Below are 24,075 nucleotides of genomic sequence, written 5' to 3'. Positions count from 1 at the left end.
TGGAGGGGGAGAGAGAGCAAAGAGCCCCCCACTTCCACCGCTTCCTGGGTCCCCGTTAAAAGAATGAGCCCTTGCAATGAAAGCTCTGCAAAAAGCTTCGCTGAAACAAGGAGACGACCCTGCAGTAGCCAGGGGGGGGAAAGTGGGAAACCCCCCCCCCCGCTCCCCACAAGCACCAATGGGGGAAGCGGGTGGGCTTCCCCTCCATATCGCAGATAGAGGGAATTAGGAAGGGGGCATCTATTATGCCCTTCACCTTGCACACACACGTATATACACCCACCAGCTCTTCACTTACCTGAGACGGACACGCGTGGTTCCTTCCCCCACGGACCTTTTGGGCGGTTCAAGGGATGGGGGGATGGGAGGGGTTTTATCTTTCTTCTCGGGCTTTGGCGTGGAAGTGGGGAGAGGGCTCCTGGGTTAAGCTCGGAGCCCACGTCCACCAGAGACAGCTCCCCTCTCCTTCCCGAGCAAGGAGGCTTAGCGCCTATGGGGAAAGGGGGGTCATTCCTCCTTCCTCTCCCTCCCCCAACAAAATCAAAACCGGGGAGGAGGTGCGTGTGTGGAGGGGGGGGGGTCGCTGCTGCTGCCGACACCGCAGCTCCCTCTTTCTCCTTCGCTCCGAGCCACAACAAAAGTGAGCAGGGAGGGGGAAGCGCCTCTAGCAACCATCCGCACGCGCACTTGACTCTGGCCGAGCTTCCCGCCCCTCCTCCATGCTCTTATTGGCCGGCTTTGGGGAGAAGCGGCCTCCCCATCGGCTAATCTTCGTGTCCTTCAGTTGACAGAGCTAGGTTGACAGAGCAAGGGAGAGAGAGTGGGGGTGGGAGGGACGGTGACGGAGAAGGTGCGGGGGGGGGCAGCGGTGCGAGCCGAAAGCGCGTGCCGAGGAGGAGCCTTCCTCTCCCCCAAACCCCGCCTCTTCTCCCGCCCGGACCCCCCTTCCTTTTAGCTTGCAAAAAAATCTGAGGGACGTTTGTTTCGGAGCCCCAGTTGGGGGGGGAGGGCGGCGCTAAGCAGAAGGTCCTCCGGGGTGGTCTTGCATCTCCGCTCCTCCCCCCCCCATTTGCTACGTTACCCTTTGGGGAGAAATATTAGTTCAAACGCAATTCAAAGCAAAACTCCCCCCTCCCCCCCCCAAGTACTGGAGATGGCGGGGTGGGAATGGATGGGCTGAGATAACACCCTGCAGGCATGCTGGCGCCTCCTTCCCCCATCCCCCCCCAATGGTCTCCTACTAGTATTTGAGCGCTGCACCGAAACTTACGTAGCTGGGTCCTAACCGAGTAACTAAACCGGCTTTGCTGCACCCATTGATTTAGCCGGTGGTTTTATTTCGCAATGGGCTTATAGTCGTAATTGCAAACAAAGGTGTTGAAGGGCAAGGAAGGAATCAGTTGTAAGTTCCACAGAAACCGGCGTAAGGTATGATCAGGAAACATAAATATGAAATATTCTTTCCAGTTTTGATACACGAGACAACGCTCGGCACTTTATCTGTTCTGCTATCGGCTGTTCCGGCTAGCCCGACTTCAACCATTATATTTATATAACAATAATTATTCTTTGTTGTCAGGGCACACAACATGTGTACAATGAGATTGTTTGAGCTCCCTCAGTGCACCTCCCCAACACAATACAACTCACAGTGAGGACAAAGAAAAAAAAATATCCCAAACCCAATAAATCATATTAACACTCAGTCCCATTACACCAATGTGAACGTGTTACACGTTGTGCCGGCCCTACAAGTCCGTTGTACTACTTAGTTATGTTATTTCGCATTCAGGAATCTGACAGCCCATGGATAAAAACTATTCTTCAGCCTGTTTGTGCTGCTATATCTTCTTCCCGATGGTAGGAGGGTAAAGAAGTGCCATCCAGGGTGTGAGTCGTCCCTGAGGATTTTCCTCACTCTTTTACGTTACCCAGTCACTGTTGTGGCAATACAGTATCAAGGCTATTCTCTTTCTCTACACAGCAGTGCATTTGCATCAGTGATTAATAGTGTACTGTGAATTGCAAAAAAAAAAAAAAATCCTCCACAAAGAAAGTATCTCAACAGCCATACAACCAGCCATGCTGGAAATGAAGAAATAGGTGTCATTTGTTTGCAGTAACCATTTGTTCATTAGCCACCAATAGGAAGCTGCCTGTACTAAGGGTCACAAGAAATAGCTGTAAATGTGAAAATACATGGTGACACCACAGAGCAAAAAAACAAAAGCCAAGCAACCCACCTCAAATGATAGGATTTAAATACAGAAAAATAAAATGTTCTGTAATTTTAATCAGATTTATGCTGGGTTACTTTTTACTGAAGTAGCAGATAGAAGTCTATCAGATCTGGCTCTCAGATTTGGGTTGTAAAAATCCAAAAAGAAAAAAACACCAAATACTAGAATAAAAGAAATAACCAAGACATTACATATGAGAAATATACATTCACCCCAATTTTAAACAAACAAAGCTAGATGCGAAATAACATAAAGGTAAAGGTTCCCCTCACACATATGTGCTAGTCATTCCCAACTCTAGGGGGCGGTTCTCATCTCCCTTTCAAAGCTGAAGAGCCAGTGCTGTCGGAAGACATCTCCATGGTCATGCGGTCGCCTCTTGACTAAATGTCAGAGGTGCACAGAACATTGTTATCTTCCCACCAAAAGTGGTTCCTATTTTTCTACTTGCATTTTTACATACTTTTGAACTGCTAGGTTGGCAGAAGCTGGGACAAGTAATGGGAGCTCACTCTGTTATGTGGCGCTAGGGATTTGAACCGCCGAACTGCTGACCTTTCTGATCGACAAGCTCAGCGTCTTAGCTACTGAGCCACCGCATCACCATTGATTATAAAGGCTATCCCATAAACAAAATATCTGTCATCCAAAACTAATTGGGGTAGCTCTATATTTTCAAGATCAATTTTCCTTTAGTAAATCCATAGTTTCGTTTGTAGCTATAAGTTCCATGTTTTGGGAGCATAATATACCAGAATACAGAATAACAAGAGTTGGAAGGGACGTTAGAGGTCATAAATTTAAAAATACTTTTGAATACATGCAATAATGTTTGTCATTCCATATTAACATCTAAGGCACTGCTTCCCAAACCTTTGTAAATTACCCCAAATTGGATAAAAGTGGTTTATCTTTGGGTAAAGACACAGGAACCCATTACCCAATCACAACAGGGTGTGGAAGAACAAGCTGCTGAGAAAATTGCAGGCACCTGGAATGCTTTCCTTCCCTCCTATTTAAGCCTTTTGGCCCAGTGTCAGCACTGCAAAATTGCTTATGAAAGCTGCAACCTTGAAACAGATGGAGGAGGGACGTGTGGGTTTGGAAGAGCCATAGCTATAAAAAGTAGACAAATAAAAGAAGGAATTTTCTTCACAGAGATTGAAGGATCTGGGGAAGTGGGGAGAAGAAGAGGTGCAACCAAGGCCAACCTTGGGAAAGTGCCAGTGGTTTATTATCTGCCCACTAATATAGAAGAAAATAGCAATAGAAGGAAATCCCAAAGAAGGAGTGGGAAGGGATTTAAAAGACAGACCAAGTTCTATAAGTGTTGAAACTCTCTTATATACTAATAGTGGAGGAAATTTTACTTAGAAGAAAAAGTTGGACAAATTTTAATAATCAGTAATAATTATAAATGATTCTTTCCTCCACTGCCTCATGAAGACTTGAAATTATGTTGCAATCAAATGTTGTTGTTAGTTGCAAAGTCCTGTCTGATTCATCGCGACCCCATGGACCACGTTCCTCCAGGCCTCTACCATCCTCTGGAGTACATTTAAGCTCACACCTATTGCTTCTGTTGTCCTTCTTTTGCCCTCAATCTTTCCCAGCATTAGGTTCTTCTCCAGTGAGCCCTTCCTTCTCATTAGGTGGCCAAAGTATTTGAGTTTCATCATCAGGATCTGGCCGCCTAAGGAGCAGTCAGGGTTGATCTCCTGTAGGACTGAGCGGTTTGATTGCCTTGCAGTCCAAGGGACTCACAGGAGTCTTCTCCAGCACCATAGTCCAAAAGCCTCCATTATTTGGCACTCAGCCTTCCTTATGGTCCAACTTTCACAGCCACACATTGCAACTGAGAAAACCATAGCCTTGACTATATGCACTTTTGTTGGCAGGGTGATGTCTCTGCTTTTTAGTATGCTGTCTAGCTTTGCCATAGCCTTCCTCCCCAGGAGCAAGTGTCTTTTAATTTATTGGCTGCAATCCCCATCTGTGGTGATCTTGGAGCCCAGGAAAGTAAAATCTGTCACTACCTTCATTTCTTCCCCATCTATTTGCCAGGAATTGAGAGGCCTGGATGCCATGATCTTAGTTTTCTTAATGTAACTTTTGCACTCTCCTCCTTCACCTGCATCAAGAGGTTCTTTAGTTCCTCTTCACTTTCTGCCATTAGAGTGGTATCATCTGCATATCTGAGGTTGTTGATATTTCTCCCGGCAATCTTAATTCCAATTTTAGATTTATCTAGCCCCCTCTTTCTCATGATGTGCTCTGCATATAAGTTAAATAGGCAGGGAGACAATATACAGCCTTGCAGGACTCCTTTCCCAATCAAATAGGTACATTTTAACAAAGATTGGCTTCTACGATTGCTCAATCAACTGATAAATAGTAAAACCAATTACATGAACAAGAATAATTACCCAGACAGAGAACCCATTCATACCTACTTCCCCAAAACCACAAATAGGCTGCCCAGACACCATCTACACAACAAAGACAAGCCAAAAGACACAAGGACAATTAAGATTGACCTTTTGACAGAGGTACACACACAAACCAACAGAAACACACACACACACACACACATCCCTCAAGCCCATACCAATGGGGACTTTTACAATGGCCTGTAGAATCAAACATGTTTCTAAAACATGAGATTAGAATCCCAGTCCACTAGTCCAGGATTAAGGCCAAGCCTTAATACTTGGCAAGGCGCACTACAGGTAGTCCTCGAATTACGACCACAATTGAGCCCAAAATTTAGGTTGCTAAGTGAAACAATTGTTCAGTGAGTGTGGCCTCATTTTACAACCATTCTTGCCTCAGTTGTTAAGTGAATCACTGCAGTTAAGTAAGTTACACTGTTATTAAGTGAATCTGGCTTCCCAATTGACGTTGCTTTTCAGGTCACAAAAACTGATGCTGGGACATTGCAACGATCATAAATATGAACCAGCTGCCAAGCATCTGAATTTAGATCATGTGACCATAGGGATGGTGTAATGGCCATAAGTGTGAAAACGGTCATAAGTCACTTTTTTCAGTGCTGTTGTGTAGGAAGTTATCACCTAGCCCTCTCCCAGAAAAATGAAATATCCTAGGAAATATTGATAAGGCAGAATATTATATTTTCCTGGATGTGAAAAAGGGAGAAAGACATTTTAAAAACTAAGTAAATTCCTGCAGCTTCCTGCCATCCTCACTTTATCAATGGGCCATTAAGAAGGCCAAGCTAGTCACACTTTACATAATAAAGAGTTCTCCCCTTCAGCTCCAGGGGGATGGGTGTAGAGTTCTGGCAGTGACAATGAAGGCATGATAATATAAGCCTTTACTCAACTGACCACATGGCATCTGAACTCAATCAAACCTGGATTCAAAACTCAGCCTAGAGGGTTGCCCCTGCATGGGCCCATGTGAGTCTGACAGCCAATCAGAATACATTTCTTACACAGGAAGAAAGGTGGGACTGAACAGGTTATAAAAAGCCTAGCAAGCCCCTCCATCTTCCCTTCTCTTCTTCTCCACCAACATTGAAGCATGTGATCACCTTTTCTGTTCAGGGCTCAAGCCATGTGGTCCTGTCCACCATTAAAACCATCTTTCCAAGCAGCCTCCATGTCTCCAGTCTTTTTCCCCACTTGGAGCTGAACCCAGAAGGACATTTCTTTCAACAGTTGTAACTTTGAACAGTCACTAAATGAACTGTTGTAACTTCAAGGACTACCTTTAGGGCATTAAATATTTAGGATTATGTAAAGTGTATTCCAAAACTGATAATAACTAAGGAGTTTTAATATATCCCCTAATATATCCTGGTCAATTTGAACAATAAGATGGTTAGTTGAACCCATTTTACAATTGTAGGCAATGCGGATTCCTCCTACAATAAAAAGTTTGAATGCTTGATTGGCATAAAGGCGAATTAAAGTATTAAATCACCCTTCCTGATGCCAGTGGAGCAGATGATGAGCAGAATAATGGATGGATTTCTTAGCTTTGCTGTCCTTTCTGATCTGCACATCATCAGTCAATAGGAAAAACATCATCCAATCACAGGGCTGCAGGGGGAGGAACATAAGGTTGCAGAACTTGGTCCTGCTTGAATCATTACATTCCACAATATATAAGCACAATAAATATGATGGAAAAGTATGTTTTTTAAAAAACCATGCAGGTAAAAAGAAACAAATATTCCTCAACATAATGCAGCTCCTTGGTTTCATGTTTGCTTGCTTGATAGTTTAAGAGGCATTTTCTAAAAAACCTGAATTGTTTCTGACTTAAAATAAACATCTCATGTAACGTGGCAATTCTTGAAACCAGGTTGCTAGGCAAAGTACAGATGTGTTACTGCTCCAAATCTGAAAAATGCTCTGATTTTATGTGATTGCCAGATTGATCATATTATTCAATCACTAGAGAGAGAGAAAAACAGATCCCAAACATGACTATGTTCTGAAATGCTTTTCAGCTTTGAACAGAACTCAATCGTAAAACTTTGTTTTGTCCGGGAACCATTTAAAGGGGCATGCACATGCTGGCCAGCTGAGTTCACCCTTTTTAAAAGCCATTTTTTGCCCTCCCCAGGCTCCAGAGGCTTTATAGGAGCCTGAGGAGGGTGAAAAGACATCCCCCCCCCCCCGAGGCCCTCCAGAGGCTTCATAAGCTTCCATTAAGCCTCCAGAGCGCAAAAAACTGGCCCTACGGGCAAACCAGTTTCAACCGTAATTTTTCTCACTCCTCCTGACTGTCTTTTTAAATTTTAAATTTTAATTGTACATTGGGTTTTTTACAATTGGGGCATTTTAATGGTGATTTTTAACTGTCTAAATGTTGTAATTTGTTACCTCCTCCGTGCATGTGTGTCTTTGTATATATGTATGTTTGTGTGTTTGTACACATGTTTTATGTTTTATATGCCCATTGTACGCCGCCCCGAGTCCTGCCTGGAAAGGGAGTGGCTAATAAATTCAAATTTATTATTATTATTATTTATTAAACCGGAAGTTCAGGAACGGACTTCCTGTTTGCTCGGAGGGTCGTTTTGACTGCTCCGGAGGCTTCAGGAAAGCCTCCTGATGGTCCCTGAAGCCTTCAGAGCACTCAAAACGATCCTCTGAGCAAACCGGAAGTGACTTAGCAAGTGACTTCCGGTTTGCTCGGAGGGTCGTTTTGAGCGCTCCGAAGGCGTCAGGGAAGCCTCCTGACGGTCTCTGAAGCCTCTGGAGGGTGTCCGGGGGGCGGGGGAGGCTGTTTTCGCCCTCCCCCGCCTCCCGCCCTCCCCAGGCTCCTATAAAGCATGTAAAAATGGGGGGGGGGGAATCGCTGTAGTGCGCGCATGCACACTGGGGGTCCCGCATTGCATTATGGGTGTGGCACGCCTGCACACAACCCCCCTGTGCTCCCCCCACTTATGGCACGTGAGCCAAAAAAGGTTTGCCATCGCTGGACTTGATTGTTTTGAAAAAATAAAGACTAATTCATTTCTGGTGTGAACTAAAGTCCAAGGTCCTTGATTTCAGACAATAAATGTGTCTAGGCAGATTGCACAGCCATCAAAACTCCATGGCAACACCACAGTTACAGAAACTGTTCTCAGAAACCCAGCCCCCCCCCCTGCGAAAAATAATTAATATTAGACATTTACTGGGAAATTAATTCCTTGATACAGCAGGCATATTTTTCTATATGAAGGTCAACTGCCTCAAAGTCATGAGCATCCATTTACCGTAGACATACCAAGCAACCATATTACAGATAGTCCTCGACTTATAACCAAAGTTACAGCTGCACTGAAAAGTGACTTATGACCATTTTTCACATGACCGTTGCAGCATCCCTGTGGCCACATAATCAAAATCCAGATACTTGGTAATCTATTGGTAATGTATTCTGGTTGCAGTGTCCCGGGTTCATGTAAGTCACCTTTTGTGATCTTCTGAAAATTAAAGTCAATGGGGAAGCCAGATTAACTTTTCAACCAGGTTACTAACTTAACAATCACAGCGTGGCAAGAAGTGTCATAAAATGAGGAAGACTTCGTTTAACAGCTGTCTTGCTTAGCACTGGAAATATTGGGCTCAATTGTAGTCCTAAACCGAGGACTACCTGTGCCATTCTCTCTTGCTATACTGTGTTGGGTTAGAAATGGCCAGAAGAAAATATCGTAGGGTCCTACAAAGGCAGTAGAACTATACTGAATATAAGTATTTTAGCATTAACAATTACCATTGTTCTTTACCAACTGCACTTGTTCAATTTATTGGAATTACAATTCTCATCACCCTCAACATAGAAGTGCTTGGTGATGGATGATGGGAGCTGTGGTCCATCACATCCAAAGGGGTGCCGAAGAAACTATCAATGAAACACAGTTTCAGTAGTGTTGGCTACTAACATTATATGTAGGCACCAGTGGTGGGATTCAAATTTTTTTACTACCGGTTCTGTGGGCATGGTTTGATGGGCATGGCAGTGGAAGGATACTGTAAAATCTCCATTCCCTCCCCACTCCAAGGGAAGGTTACTGCAAAATCCCCATTTCCTCCTCACTCCAGGGGAAGGATACTGCAAAATCTCCATTCCCTCCCCACTCCAGGGGAAGGTTACTGCAAAATCCCCATTTCCTCCTCACTCCAAGGGAAGGATACTGTAAAATCTCCATTCCCTCCACACTGCAGGGGAAGGATACTGCAAAATCTCAATTCCCTCCCCACTCCAAGGGAAGGATACTGTAAAATCTCCATTCCCTCCCCCATTCCAAGGGAAGGATACTGTAAAATCTCCATTTCCTCCCCACTCCAGGGGAAGGATACTGCAAAATCCTCATTCCCTCCCCACTCCAGGGGAAGGATACTGCAAAATCTCCATTCCCTCCCCACTCCAGGGGAAGGATACTGCAAAATCCCCATTCCCTCCCCACTCCTGGGGAAGGATACTGCAAAATCTCCATTCCCTCCCCACTCCAGGGGAGGTTACTGCAAAATCCCCATCTCCTCCTTACTCCAGGGGAAGGATACTGCAAAATCTTCATTCCCTCCCCATTCCAGGGGAAGGATACTGTAAAATCTCCATTCCCTCACCACTCCAGGGGAAGGATACTGTAAAATCCCAATTTCCTCCTGATCAGCTGGGACTTTGGAGCAGAGAATAGATAGGGGCAGGGACAGTCAGAAGTTGTATTTACTGGTTCTCTAAACTACTCAAAATTTCTCCAGAACTGGTCAGAACCTGCTGAATACCACCTCTGCTAGGCATTATGTAACTAGTAGGGCAACCATCATATTTCAGGGACTGAGTTCAGTCCTATACTATAATGTACAAATAAGTAATGTTTGAAAATGCAGGAGTATTCTCTCAGCACTGAGTAACTAACACATTTAAATCCAACAAATTCTCAGTTATTAGACCAGGTTCTGAACTTTGACAGCTTGAAGATATGTGCAACACACAAAATTCCTGTCAGCTATCGGAGTTGAAAGTCCACACATCTTCAAGCTGTCAAGGTTTAGAAACATTGCAACTAAACAAATAATTTGTATTAGCTTGTATCAGATTTGTGGCAAGATTCCCAGTATATTTTTTAAATCTAAGAACCCTTAAATAAAAAAATGAATGCAAGACCTCCAGAGAAGCAGCGTAATTTAGAGTACCACACTGTCTGTCTGTCTGTTTTTTTGCAACAAAAAATGCAGTCATAGGCTCTGGGACGCTTGTAGAGTGCTCCTAGGGACTGGGTGGGGAGGAAATGAGCAAAGAATGGTCCATGTTTTGCTCATTTTTGCCCTCCCCGCCCCCCAGGAGCCCTTTGCAGGCCTCCCAAACCCTCTGCACTTCCATTTTTGCAAAGGGAGCAGGGTTTCGGGAGGCCAAAAATGCTGTATTAATTGTATAAGACACACCCAGATTTTCACCCTCTTTTTTGGAGGAAAAAGGTGCATTTTATACTCTGAAAAATACGGTTATTTATCTATCTAATCTGCCAGTATCCCTTTAAGTCTTGTATGCTATCTTCCACGCCATGATAACATACGTCGTTTTGGAGGGCTGTCAGTGCTATTTGGGGGACAACAGGTACCATGGTGCTCACAAGTCCTGTGTTTGGATTTCCTGCCACCCTGCCCAATCAAGAGCTTTTACTTCTTCTGGTCAAAGTTTTAGAGTCTGTGGGCTACCAGACAAAATCAAATCTTGATATTGACCCACATTAATACCATTTATAATTTTCTGTTGATCTGAGTGTTGGAAACTCCACCTAAGCTTCTGACAACAACTTTATTCTAGCCTTCCTGTTTGCGGAGGGAATGGTTAGAGAAGACAAGGGAAGGCTGGGGGCAAAGCAGGGCTACCTGTGTTTCAAGCAGCAGTGGGATCATACAGTTCACAAAGTCACCCAACTAAGCAACTTGTGAGGATGTTTAAGAACTACAGTGGTTTTATGTGGACCATAATTAGCTTTCCTTCCCAGAGTGCGTAGAAGAGGTCACTAACACAGTCAGTAACCTTTATTCTTCTAGACCTTCTTCTCTTATTTGTTACAAGCAGAATTTCAAACAATGGCCTTTGACACATGATTTAGGCAAGAAGTGTTAATATGTTGTGTGAACATGTTAATGCTAGCTAATAGAGGGAAGGTTGGAAGGAATGAACTAATTGTCCTGTTAGCTATGTTGCCTAAGGATGACAGCACTGACAAATATTGTCCCCTTGTTCAGTTGCTGGAACTGTCACAAAGTCCCACAGAAGGAAAATGGGGCTTCCTTGATATTTTGTCCCTGTTTTGCTTTATTTCATACTTTAGCGGCATGTGCTGAGACGAACAAGGAACAGAAAATGGTAGGGAGTAAGCAAACACCCCCCCCCCCAGTTCATTTCCAATTCATTTTAATTTTTTTCAGCTTTAAGAATTTTGACAGCCTTAACACCTCAAGTGAGGAGCTGCCTCTGTCAAAGGGAATGGAGTCAGATAAGAGGGGGGGATGCGGCCTGAATAACAAAATCTGCAGGAAGAAATAATATAAAATGGAACTCAATTTTCGTAATGGAAGAGAGTAACATTTTTCATAAGAACCAATTATATTGTTCTTCACGAGAAGAAATGATTGTCTTTATTCTCCACTCAATAAAAAATAACCCGTTTTAAGAGGCAGCAGCGAGGATTCAAGTCTTCTCTCTCATTCTCACGGATGATTCAGTAAGAATATAAATTAGTGGGACATATCAACTGAAACCCTTTTCAGGATAGAATGACAAGAATCCAGCCTTCCCCCCGCCCCCTCTTGATCGGTCAAGAATAAAGATGATAAAATTCCTGTTAAGATCAGACAAACTACTGTACTCTATTGCAGCCCCTAACTAGACCAAATCCTACCAGAAAACCTCTCTCCCTGGAATGAAAAGAGCTAGAAAGATAGTTGGTTTGTTGCTTATTCTCCCCGCCTCCACACACAACTAAAATTGCATCCGGGGGGGAGTGCTATACATGAAGGAAGGGGAAAGCAGAGAGTTGCTGGTTGTCCTCACTATCTCTAGTATTCCCTGGGAAGGATGCTGTCTCTGGCCCTGGAGAAATACAATCCTGCCCAGATGCTGCTAGTGCCATGCTTGAAGGTGCGATCAGTTCCATGCCAGCGAATAAAGAAACGGTGCCATCTGGATCACCCCTTGGGGGCCTTTCTTCTTGGGGGTCAGAGTCTGGCAGCCTGCCTTCTGCCCTCTGCTGGCTGAGATCAGGTGGCAGGATATCCAGTTGGCCACAGGACAGAGATTCCGGCATCTGTCCTGCTGGTTGGAACGTGTTGCTGGTGAGGAGCTGAGGGGCTTGGGAGGGCTGCAGCGACAGGTTAATGGGCTTCAGGAAGGAGTCTTCTGAGAATGGCACCGTGTTTGTCAGCAGGTCATCGGCATGCTCCAAGGTTGTCTTGGCAGGTGAACAGGAGGCAGCCACGGGCGGTGGGTTTTTGGACATGGAATGGCTTTGGCAGAGGGCTTCAAACTGACGCAATATCTGTTTAAGTGGGATGGAAGAGAGAAAAAAAAAGATCTTGACATGAACAACAAGGCAGTAGGTCCACGATGGACAACCTATGGCATGCGTGCCGGAAGTGGCACGCAGAGCCATCTCTCCGGGCACACGAGCCATCATCAGTTGCTCTTCTAGGTTCCGGCATACCGGCCAGTTGGTCTTTACATGTGCGGGAGCACCCAGAACCCGGAAGAGCAGCCGCACGGTGCGCATGCAGGTGTCGGGAAGATGGTCTTCCGCTTTCCAGTGCGTGCATGCACTCAGGCCAGCTGGTCTTTGTGTGAGCATGCACACAAGAAACCGGGAGACCAGGTGGCTGGTGTGCATGCGCGCACCAGAAACTGGAAGATCATCTTCCCAGTGCACGCATGAGCTGCTCTTCCGGTTTCTGGCGCACGCGCGCACACACACACACCTTTTTGGTACTTGGTGCTGAAATGGTTCACCAACACTGCAGTAGGTAGTAAGAAGAGCAGTCACATTCAAGGAACTTATAGAGACACTTTCCCACACTAGATTCATTTTCACTTGTCGCTGTTGTTCCGTTGCTAAGTCAGGTCTGCTGTCGCAACCCCACGGCCCCATAGCAACCCAGATTCCCCCTGTCCTCCATTGCCTCCTGGAGTTTCCCCAAATTCATGTACCTTGTATCAATAACACTATCTAATCATCTCACCCTCTACTATCTTCTTCTTTTGCATTCAATCTTTCCCAACATCAGGACCTTTTTCGATGAGTCCTCTCTTGTGGCCAAAGTATTTGAGCTTCAGTTTCAGTATCTTTCCTTCCACACAAAAGACAGGGCTGATTTCCTTTAGGACAGCATGATCGACATTATTTTATTTTCAGTTTGAGCATCTAGCTTGAAAAGTGCATGCATCAGTAGACTCCCATCCAGGGACTATGCAATCCATCCCTATTTAGTTGCAACAAAGCTACAGTACTAGATGTTCTCATTTACTCATTGAAGGCAAGCACTGTCTATGATGCCCTTGTCTTGGGGGCGGGGGGGTTGCGTGTGTGTCTGAAACTCAGAGCATCATTTGTAGTGAATGCTGTTGCTTCTATTAAATCTTTAGGATGCTTGCACCTCCCAAGCAATTTTCTCCTCGAGTATATTAAATATATATAGAGAGATAGAAGATCTACAGGTTTTTTGTTTCCTTGTCTCAAGTCAATCTTGACTTCTGGTAGCTAGATGCTTGCTGTTTTTGGCAACATTTTCCAAAGTTTTGCTCTTGACTTCTTCCTAGAGCTAAGAAAGAGTGTCTGGCCCAAGGCCATCGTGCTGGCTTCTGCGCCTAAGGCAAGGTTGGAACTCAGGTTTTTCTGCAGCTGGTCCAGTGTACCAGGACCAAACTGGCTTTTTATTCTATTCCTTTCCCGCTGAAAACAAAGGTACACACACACACACAATCACACACAGCCGCCTGATCTTCTGGTTTCTGGCACCCATGCGTGTGCAAAGACCTGCTGGCTGGTGCGCATGCTAGAAACAGGAAGATAATCTTCCCAGCGTGCGCATGCGCACCAGGCAACTGCTCTCCTGGTTTCCGGCAAGTGCATGTACACTGGCACCTGCTCTTCCGATTTCTAGTATGCATGCATGCGCGAAGACCAGCTGGCCAGCGCACATGCCAGAAACCGGAAGATCCTCTTCCCGGCCTGCGCATGCACACCGGGCGGCTGCTCTTCCGGTTTATGCCACGCGCGCTCCCGTTTCAGTGATCAGTGCTGAAACGCTTCACCAACACTGCTACATGTCAAGCCACACAGGCCTATTCAGCATGCAGAAATGCCATAGAATGCCAAAGTACAAGGGGACATACAGCCTGATGTCCTAGGAAGTGGACAACCAGGATTTACCTTTGTTGCTTTGTTGGCTACACACCCTGGGCTCCCTTCACTAAGCTCCTGTAAGTGTTTCTGGGTAACGGCAAAGATATGATCCTGGGAGAGCAAGTCGGAACACATAAGGGAAGAGATGGCACACATTGCCCTCTGTGGAAGGATAAGGAAAAAAGGCAGATGGTTAGGGAGACAAATGGTTGGTATGTTCCAAAAGTACATAGCCACAATGGCAGAATGTGTGTGTGTGTGTGTGTGTGTGTGTGTGTGTGTGTCTATCTGTCTGTCTGCTGCCTTCTGAGATTTATTTATTTTCTACTTCAGTCTAGCCTGCAAGCCTTAGCACTGAATCAGTCAAGTATTACAAGTATTTTGAGATCAGCTCAATTGTTTAACTTTTCAGTAATCAGCTAAAGACGGACAGATGCTGCCACCTGTTGTGATAGTATTAAAAGGCTTGCTATGAGGAACACAAGTCTGAGCCTTTTCTTAACACGTTGCCCTAAAAATGAATAAGCCCAGGCAGCTGTTGTTCCCCATTACACTATTATGAGTGTACTGATAAAATGAGAAGAAGAAAGAAATCCTACCCTTTTGCTGTTAGCCCTAAAGGAGACAGCTGGAGAAAAATGGAGTTCTATGGCTGCAGTTTCAGAAAAAGACCATTGGTTCTAACTGAACGGTAGTTCTCTGGGCACTGCAGGAGACTCCGGTCATGGGTATAACTTCTGTCTATCTGCCCAGAGACTGAGTTCAAATTGTTTGGACACGCCTCCTTGCCTTGACTGGTTTCAGTTTCTTAACGAAGGCGATTCAATGAGTCGTGATGTCTTCAGAATGATTCCAGTCGGATGCTGGACCTGTATTCACAAGGTGGGAATGGAGTCTCCTGCAGCTTGAAAACTCCTTGCAATTCTTGAGATTTGTTGAAGAATAATTCTGTTATCTGCTCAGAATACCTGGAGAGAAGAAGGATGCATCTCTTTGGGCTAGACTGAGTTAAGAAACTGAAACCAGTCAAGCCAAGGAGGCGTGTCCAAACAATTTAAAACTCAATCTCTGGGCAGATAGACAGAAGTTATACCCATGCATGGAGTCTCCAAGCAGAACACAGGAGAATGTCGCTTATCAGCCAAACTGAAGAGGGATTTAATGCAACCTGCTGAAGTAGATAAGTTTTCCTAGGAGTTTCCTCACCATACAGATGCACTCACTGGGCTCCTTCAGAGTTCGGTTAAGCAAAGCCAAGACAACTTCACAGTTCAGCACTCCGCACCTGTGGAGAGAGAGAATGAGAGAGAGAGAGAGATGGCATAGAGCCATTCAACCAGGGGGAGAAGGAAACAATTTTATGGGGCAAGGAAGAAGGCCAGCCGCTTTCTCCCAGGTCTCTGGAGATGCCCAAGCAACGCCATCTGTTCGCCATCACGGATATATGGCAAGAAAAGTTGTAAAATGGGGCAAAACTCACTTAACAAATGTTTCACTTTTGCAACGTAAATTTTGGGCTCAATTTAAGTTGAGGACTATTTGTACGTCTAATAAACAGAGGACAAGGTCCATTGGGATTTTCTGCTTCAGCCTTAGCGCCGAAAACAAGGACTAAGTTACAACAATTTACAAAACGTGATGCAGTGTTGTTGAAAGATAAGGGTAAGTATATGGATACCCTACGCTATCCAGTAATGCAGAAAAGGTGGGAATGAACAGGGATGAGCCCTATTTTGGGACATGGAGAGCCTGTGGGGTTCTTACTCTTTGATGAAGTGCTGGGTTTCCTCACGAGTCAGGAAGACTTTGGAGCCCTTGGTCAATCCAGTGACAAGACTCATTTCTTGAAGACAATCATTCAGGTTTTCAGCTTCCATCCTAAAAAGAAATGGGGAGAAATTAACATTGAGACATCTTTTCCTTCCCTTCCCTTCCCTTCCTCTGCCTCACAAGAGATCCCAGCACACGTGTGAACATGTGTGTATTTATTAATTGCATAACATGCTTGTCCTCTGGAAACTCCCAAGAGGGGGAGGGGGTGTCTCCCTTCATGTTGCCCCCCCCCTGGGTGAGTACTGGGCTGAGAGATAATGACTAGCCCAAAGTTCTCCAACAAGCTCTGTAGTCAAGACAGAGGTGGGTTGCTTTTTTTTTTTACTACCGGTTCGGGCGTGCTCTCACGCGCGACGCTTCTGCACATGTGCAGAAGCATCTGGGCGGAGCCTCCTGCCACCGCTACTACTGGTTTGCCCGATCTGGGCTGAATCGGCAGCAACCCACCTCTGGACCTGTACCAGACTCTTCCACAGTCCAAATCAAAAATTCACTTCTCTCTCTCTCAGCTATCTTCCCCTTGGCTTAGGCCCAGCCGTTAGCTCCCCCAGTTTCTTCTCTTACCTGTCAACAGCACTGCCTGGCTCCAAGGCCCCGGAGTGATTATCACTGCTTGCTTTGCTGCCGGATTCCGAAGTTCTGCTTGGGTCGCTATTCTCTTGCAAGGAATTCTGGGAGCTGAGCCCCGTGTCCAGGTCCTCCCACCCACCTCCTGCTTGCCCAGGCTGGTGGTTCACTGCGAGAGGATTTGCAAAGGAAACGGGTGATAGGACCAAATGACTTCTTCAAAAGCCAAGGAAGGCATTCGTTCATCACTACAGACAGTCCTCCACTAACAACAGTTCATTTAGTGACCGTTCAAAGTTACAAAGGCACTGAAAAATGTGACGTGACAGTTTTTCGTAGTTACCACCTTTGCAGCATCCCTAGGATCATGTGATCAAAATTCAGGTGCCTGGCAACTGGTCCATATTTATGACCATGTCTGTGTCCCAAGGTCACGTGATCACCTTTTACGACTTTCTGACAAGCAAAGTCAATGGGGGAGCCAGATTCACTTAACAATCGGGTTACTAACTTACCAGCTGCAGTGATTCACTTAACAACTGTGGCAAGAAAGGTTATAAAATGAGGCAAAACTCACTTAACAAATGTCTCACTTAATAACAGAAATGTGCGGCTCAATTGTGGTCGTAAGTCGAGGAATACCTGTTTTGCTATGCCTCAAAATCTAGGAGGAGTCGGGCAACCTTAATTGGTGCCTCAAGGTTGGTTTGAGTTTAGGAAATATGTTCAACAACATTTCCTGTACTTCAGGAGCAAAAGGCCACCAGCTGGCGACAGACTCGGTCAACAAGGAGGTTGGGGAGGAACTTGAACCGATTCTGGAGTCTGGGGAAGGCTCTGATAGATGCTCTGTGTCAGATGCAGAGATAGAGCCAGGGCTGTCTGACATTTCCCAACCACCAGAGAGGCAGTTGCCTTTGAAGTCTGATATGAGTGAGGAGGAAGAACAGCTGGGGCCTGTTCCAGATGCACATATGTGCAGAGCAGTTAGGAGAGGTGAACAACGGAAGACAAGGAGTCAACTCAGGAAGCAAAGCACGCATGGATACTGAATGGCCCCTCCCTGGCTGGGGAATAAATAGAAGGAAAGGAGAGTGGTTGTTGTAGGAGACAACAGTTTGTATTTCTGAAGGTTTCGCTCATCGTGTTTTGTGCCACAAAGACTGCTTGCCAGAACTTAATTTGCAGCCTTTCAGATGGGAGCTTATGGCCTTGCAATTATTTCAAAGAATTGATAAGGTCTGTTACTGCAGTTAACTCCATGAAGGACTCTTGCCTGGATTTTTCGGTGGGTGAATGCAATTAATTCACAAGAGGTAACTAAAGAGGGGGTTTTCGTGACAAGGAGTCTGTTTCTTGCTTCTGCTAAGGCTGGGTCAGAACACCACCAAATGATAGTGGGGTGTTACTCAGAAAGCAGGCAGGGCCAGCCAGAAAACCCCCTGTGTCCAAGGCAACCTATGACTATAGTTATGGCATTAAAAAACAGCCGAAATTACCCTCAACTCCCGAACAAAATACAAAGAAATTGGTTTAAAAGTACCACTAAACACTGGAAAATGTGTGGATGTTGACTTAGGGGTTTGCCAAGGAGCACTTAAGTGACGAACGTATATAGAACGTATCATGAGATGCTCCCCTCTCTTTGCACTTATGGTAATTATCTACAGGTAGTCCTTGACTTACATCAGTTTGTTTAGTGACCGTTTAAAATTACAATGGCACTGAATAAAAACCCTTATGACCATTTTTCACCCTTAGGAGTGTTGCAGTCATCTCCATGGTCACATGGTCAAAATTTAGATGCTTGGCAACTGGTTCATATTTATTCAAGTGATCACCTTTTGTGATCTTTTGGTAATCAAAGTCAACGAGGAAGCCAGATTTACTTAACAAAGATTTACTTAACAACCGTGGCAAGAAATGTCATACAATGGGGCAAAACTCACTTAGCAACTGTCTCGCTTAGCAATGGAAATTGGGGGCTCAATTGTGGTCGTAAGCCAAGGACTACCTGTATACCTTTTCTTTTTCTCAAAAACAGCAAAATACAACAAGGTTGAACATCTACAGAATTGAAGGTGTCTCCTACCTCGCATCTTCTTGGCTAGGGTTGCTGGTGGCTTAGTGAGTAAGGCGGGGCTTTTGCCAGGGGAAGGTGCCATCACTGGCTCGTAGACATTGTCTGCCATCTCCCTCCGAGGGGGACATGTCAGTTCCTGATCAGGGAGCACCACATTGGCAACCACCTCAGCTGCCTTCTGGATGGTAGCCAGCAGGCTTTTGCCAGGGGATACTGAAAAAGCAATAAAAGGAAACCATTTCTACCAATCCGATGTTTGTTGTGTTACATTTAGGGAAGTAACTATGGGGGAGAAAAACGCCATACGCAAAAAATAACTTCTAATGGGCATGAATTTATATCCATCTGTTTGGAAAAGAGATGGGCTAAGCCAGAGTCCAAAATAACAAGCATCTTGACTAGAGATGAGAAGGTTGGGAAAAAAAACCCAGAAAAATTGGTGGGTGGGGTGGGGTGGCAGGTTTCCCCCCATTTTTTTCCAAACAGCTTTGGAAAAAATGGGGTGGGGTTGGGGATGAAAAAAAAAACCTGTTTTCCCCCCAATTTTTCCATTCCCCCCCCCCAGGCATTCCCCTCTCTAGCCTTGACATTATGTCCTATATAGCTATATCTCCATTGAAATATGCCAGTGATGGCTAACCTTTTTCCCATCGCGTGCCAAAAGCGGGGGAGCGCAGGGGAGTTGTGCGTGGGCATGCCCACACCCATAATTCTATGCGCGTGACCCCCCCGCCCTTCCCCCTGCTTTTGACACGCAATGGACCTGTTTTTCACACACACACCCCAGGCTCCAGAGGCTTTCTAGGACCTGGGGAGGGTGAAAATGACCTCCCCAGCCCCCTCTGGGGGCTTCAGGAGGCTTCCCTGAAGCCTCTGAAGGGCGAAAAACGGCCAAAAATGAAGGCTGAAGTCAGCTGGCCAGCACGTGCATGCGCACTGGAGCTGACAGGGCAATGTCTTGCGTGCCCTAACACATGGCTCCGCATGCCATCTGTGGCACGTGTGCCATAGGTTCGCCATCACGGGCATATGCTAACTGCTGAAATTCCTATGCTTCATAACGAAACAAACTGAACCTCCCCAAGTACAAAATTTTCAGGTGAAACCACAGGATCTCTTCTCTGGCAATGTATTCAATTGATTTCTTCTGTACAGCTCAACTTGGTTTAGTGCTCAGATTGGCTTTGAGCCCCAAGCAAGTACTGCTGGATACTGCTAGGAATCCGGAGAGGAAAAATCCTGAATATGATAAATAGCAAAATTCGGGAGGTCAAGTGGAAGAAGCAGAAGACTAGGAGGCAGGCAGAAGGTTCTTGCCCAAAGAGCTGGGGGGTATCGTAGAAGTCACATCCCTTCAGCTCTTGAGCCAAACGCTTACCAGAGCTGTTCTTTTCAAAACCGAAGCCTTCGAGTGAGCCATGGGGACCGGACCTATTTCCCATACCTAGGAAGAGAAGACACGAAAGGAACTTTACAAAAGAAGTCTGAATCCAGCAGCTCACAGATGTTTTTCTCCACTTTATCAGCATCAGGTGAAAATAACTTTATCAGCACTTATTTCTATCCTACCAAAGATGTGAACTGTTTTTATAAACAAGGCAGTGAACATACCTAATATTCCTTCCTCCTTTGAGAGAGAGAGAGAGAGAGAGAGAGAGAGAGAGAGGGAGGGAGAGAGAGAGAGAGGGAGGGAGGGGGGGGAACTGGCCCCAAAGTCATCCAGCTACCTTTCCTGCTTAAGGTAGGACTAGAACTCACAGTCTCCTGGTTTCTAGGCCAGCACCTTAACCACTACCCCAAACTAGAAATGGAAAAAGCATATCCATTCTTACTCTCAACAGTTGTTCCTTCTACTCAGTTGAAGCTTTGCTGCAAGTAGCTTCACAGTGAAATTATTCTCACCTGGCCACAATAATTGGGCCTAGAGTTATAATTCTGCTATAGCTCTAATGCCAGGTTTAATTCTGGAATATTTGAAAAAGGCAAAATAGATGGTTCAACACCCCCAACCAGAAGTAATTGGACAGTATCATTCTCAAAAGTAGTATTCTCTTCCCTCTGTTATTGAGGGCCAGGAAGTCATGCTCACTACAGCATGGAAGGAAAAGAGTAAAAACGAGAAAAAGGAAAATAAAATTATATATTTTTAACTGAAAAAGGTAATACAGGAGAACTGCACAGACACTAGGGTCTTATCTTGGCAGTATTGGTTTACCTGATGAAGGCAGCTCTTTAGGTGGCTGAGTAACACATTGAGGCAACAGCACATCTGAAAATAAAGTGCCTGCCAGATCCTACAAGGAGAGGCAAGCAAAGGGCAATGTGATGAATGGTCATACAGAAAGCCCTTCTACACAGTAAGCTTTGAGAGCATCAAGATCTCATGACTGGGTCTTGTCACTCACCTGTGCAGTCAGCCGCACCTTCTGATACAAGCTGTTGCCATGGAGAGGATCAGGAGGCCCTGTGAATCCTACAAGGTAGAGGAGAGAGATGGTGAGGCAGCAAAAGAGCAGAATGCTTGTGTGCTTTGCATAGGTTTCACTCCTTATAGACCGCTAAAAACATAATCAGCCAAAGCAGCTGAGCCTGTTTTGCAGCAATGAAAAACATCCTATGCAACAAGTTCCATATCAACAATCCTAGTACAAAACATGTCCCCAACAGAGAAAGTAATAGCAATAGCACTTGGACTTATCTACCACTTCATAATGCTTTACAAGACTCTCTAGATAGTTTACCTAGATATGTCAGCATATTGCCCCCAACAATCTGGGTCCTTATTTTACTGAAGAATGGAAGGTTGAGTCAATCATGAGCCAATCAGGCTCAAACTCCTGGTGGTGGGTAGAGTTAGCCCGCAATACTGCATTCTAACCACTGCGCTACCAAGGCTCCTAAGTTCCACAATCACAAAGAGTTATGTAATAAAGATCACTTGTGATTTTCATATTGATGCAGAATAATCAATGAGGTTTTATGCAGGCAAATGTGCGCGGAAATTACAATATTGGCAACAGTTCCCAATCCATCTCCACCTCCCTCTTCCCTATGCCACAGAAAATAAAGTGAGCACAAGAAATATCTCGAGTCAGAGTTGTCCACTAGGAGCAACACCTTCAACTTATTTGAAAAATTAAAGTAATTAAAATGTTTGTTTTATTGGAGCCATCTTCTTGGCAGGGCTTTCCTAAAGTATCTTTATACTTTAGAACTGCTAGTACAATGACAGCTAAGTTCTCCTCACGGACTACTGATGACAAAATCTGGAGAAGGGAAAATTGTTTTCTCCCATTTGCTTCTAGTGTAGTGTCAAGGGGTATTTTTCCATGTATCCCTAACCCAGGAGATCAGTGGGACCTATTCCCCGATGGTTATATAACTAATAGTTTGCATCTGAGCTATTTTCTGACCAAAACTTACTAACTAGCTTTAGGCAAACCTATCTTCTCTTAGTATCAAGTCCTTCAGTGTAATGTATGACAATAACATTAACTCTGCTGCTGTTTTCATCAGTTTGTGTAAAAGAGATCACATAGGTGCTGAATGAACATTATATAACTATTATTAGGAAGACATAGTTATTCTTGTTGGAATCTCTGACCTACCTATGGCTTCCTGAATGAATGAAGAATTCCTCTTAAGCTGCAGAAGGAAAGGTGACGAGCCATGGGTACACATATAGAGCAGGATCTTAAGCACCTAAGAATGCAGAAGCTAAGTTGGGATTGTGAAAATAGATTTAAAAGTATAAATCTTTGCTTTTGTTTCAAAGTTAAGGATGCCTACTCCAAAGACCAACTCTAGTTTTGGCCACATTCTTTCAAGCCACTTTTTTTTTTTACCTTTAGCTTGATATGGCATGAGTTGCTCTGAAGACGATTGAGGAGGTATTCAAGGAGGCAGTGACTGCTTCCTGTTGATTCATGGGAGATCTCTGGAAGTTTATGTTAAAGAGTTAGCAAAGTAAAGGAATTGATAGACAAGCATCACTCAAACTTTTGTGCTGATCTGCTTTTCAACTGTTCTAAAGATCAAAGGATACTGGCAATCTCTTCAAGCAGATAACCTGGGCATGGAACTTCATCATCTGAGGTGCCTTTGATTAGTGTGGGTAGCTGAAGAAAAGAACACACATATACAAAAAAAAAAGTCACTTTCCCTTAATATATAATTGTTAGTATCAACAATCAATGGCACTATGAGGCAACAGAAATTAAAAAGAGCATACATAGCAATGAGAACATACAGGCAGCCTAAGAGTATCATTTCATGAATAAGGAAGCATTACTATTGGAGTTCATTCACCCTGATAGTAGACAAAAGTATTGTATGTTTTGTATGTAAATATTGTATGTTTTACAATATTTACAAATATCTTTTACAAATTATAGTTGGTATAAGAAAAAGAATGAAACCTGCATTTTCTCTGGCCGAAAAGGGCAAAAAGAAACAAAAAAAACACCCCATCTCCAAATGCAGATGGAAGAAAAATGATCTTCTTTGCTTCCAAATGCTTGAATGGTTATTTCATTTCAAGAAAACTTAACCTAATACAATGTTACTTCCCTGCACACTGGCTGACATGTCTTCGAGTTATCACTGGTTACTTTTGAGGCAGCTGGTAACACCTCTTTTTACAAGTAGGTGTCATCCTATGTTTGCGTTGCTAAGTGGAACTTGAATATCATCACTTATGGTTTGTGCCTTGCTGGACTTACTATCTGGCTAGTATAATTTATCCAGCTTCAACAATCTTTGTAAAATGCTTATTTCAATTAAATTCTCTGGTGGAATCAGACTGCTGTAAGCCACTATTACTGTATCACTGACATACAGCATAGCAACTGTAAAAGTAAATGCTGGGATGAAAACAATTGGTGTCTTCATTTTTTTTATCCCAATTCATATATGCTACTGGTCTCATAGCCCTTTACAGACTGCATTACTTCAGTGTTAGTAAATATATTGCATGCTTTACAATTGATCAAGGCCTGATGTTATTGTAAACAAAGAAACAAGAGAATGATTCTGCAAGCCTTTTCAATGGCGCAGCATGCAACATGCAAGCTCCACGTCTACACCTTGCACGGATAAAATAGTCCATAATCCATCTTTATTTTCTTCTCTGCCCTTATGCTGCTAAAGTATCGAGGTATCAAAAGAACTGAAGCATCTAATACATCTCTAACGGGGAAAAAATCCATAACTCCATCTGGCATCTTGACCTCCACCCTACTGCAGAGATTTTAGGGTAAATTAATACGCTAAATCTCCACACGTCCCGTCCCTAAGCAAAGTATCGTATTATTATCCACGCTAACCCGAGTCAAGAAACTCAGCCGATCTCGCAAAGGGACAGCCGCCATGATGACTTCCGGGTTCAGCCATACGCTTCAACACCCCGCCTCCTGGGACGCCAAGTACTCCAATCGAATGGCGACCCTATCCCGATCCAGCCAATCACATGCTTCGGCAAA

At 44.5% G+C, this 24,075-nt stretch overlaps 2 protein-coding genes across 9 annotated transcripts in view; both read right to left on the bottom strand.

Annotated features, from left to right (window-relative positions):
- CEP131 (centrosomal protein 131) overlaps positions 1 to 701 on the bottom strand; it is a 36,031-nt gene extending 35,330 nt beyond the window's left edge. For 2 of the 5 annotated variants that reach the window (XM_081968107.1, XM_081968108.1), the window contains exon 1: positions 299 to 701. The gene's annotated coding sequence lies outside the window, so the exon portion shown is untranslated. The remainder of the gene's footprint in view (positions 1 to 298) is intronic. The other 3 variants (XM_081968110.1, XM_081968111.1, XM_081968109.1) reach the window with 2 other exon arrangements.
- A 10,325-nt stretch (positions 702 to 11,026) lies between these two features.
- Positions 11,027 to 24,029, bottom strand: TEPSIN (TEPSIN adaptor related protein complex 4 accessory protein). Of its 4 annotated transcripts, XM_081935622.1 has the most exons (13): positions 23,920 to 24,029; positions 22,641 to 22,713; positions 22,441 to 22,532; positions 22,204 to 22,297; positions 21,001 to 21,068; positions 20,811 to 20,889; positions 19,974 to 20,039; positions 18,605 to 18,808; positions 16,510 to 16,681; positions 15,877 to 15,990; positions 15,319 to 15,397; positions 14,140 to 14,274; positions 11,027 to 12,255 (listed from the first exon to the last, which is right to left on the bottom strand). In XM_081935622.1, the coding sequence occupies exons 1-13, from the start codon at positions 23,962 to 23,964 to the stop codon at positions 11,725 to 11,727; spliced, it is 1,752 nt and encodes a 583-aa protein (XP_081791748.1). In that variant the 5' UTR covers positions 23,965 to 24,029; the 3' UTR covers positions 11,027 to 11,724. The 4 variants fall into 4 exon arrangements, with proteins under 4 accessions (XP_081791748.1, XP_081791749.1, XP_081791750.1 ...); XM_081935623.1 differs by lacking the exon at positions 23,920 to 24,029 and having other exon boundaries at positions 22,441 to 22,541; positions 22,642 to 22,676; XM_081935624.1 differs by lacking the exons at positions 22,204 to 22,297; positions 23,920 to 24,029.
- Between the last annotated feature and the right edge of the window lie 46 nt (positions 24,030 to 24,075).

The sequence above is a fragment of the Natrix helvetica genome (assembly GCF_964273705.1).
Source record: "Natrix helvetica genome assembly, chromosome: 1".
Classification (NCBI taxonomy): domain Eukaryota; kingdom Metazoa; phylum Chordata; class Lepidosauria; order Squamata; family Natricidae; genus Natrix; species Natrix helvetica.
This window is presented reverse-complemented; position numbering and strand designations above follow the sequence as displayed.

What these genes read in the sequence shown, in the direction of transcription:
- TEPSIN (XM_081935622.1), bottom strand. Translation starts at nt 23,964, where the DNA reads ATGGCGGCTGTCCCTTTGCGAGATCGGCTGAGTTTCTTGACTCGG. An exon ending in TTTTGAAAAGAACAGCTCTG is followed by an intron (nt 18,809 to 19,973) that starts GTAAGCGTTTGG and finishes TTGCTTTTTCAG; the next exon opens with TATCCCCTGGCAAAAGCCTG. An exon ending in CCAGTGAGTGCATCTGTATG is followed by an intron (nt 14,275 to 15,318) that starts GTGAGGAAACTC and finishes ATCCTTCCACAG; the next exon opens with AGGGCAATGTGTGCCATCTC.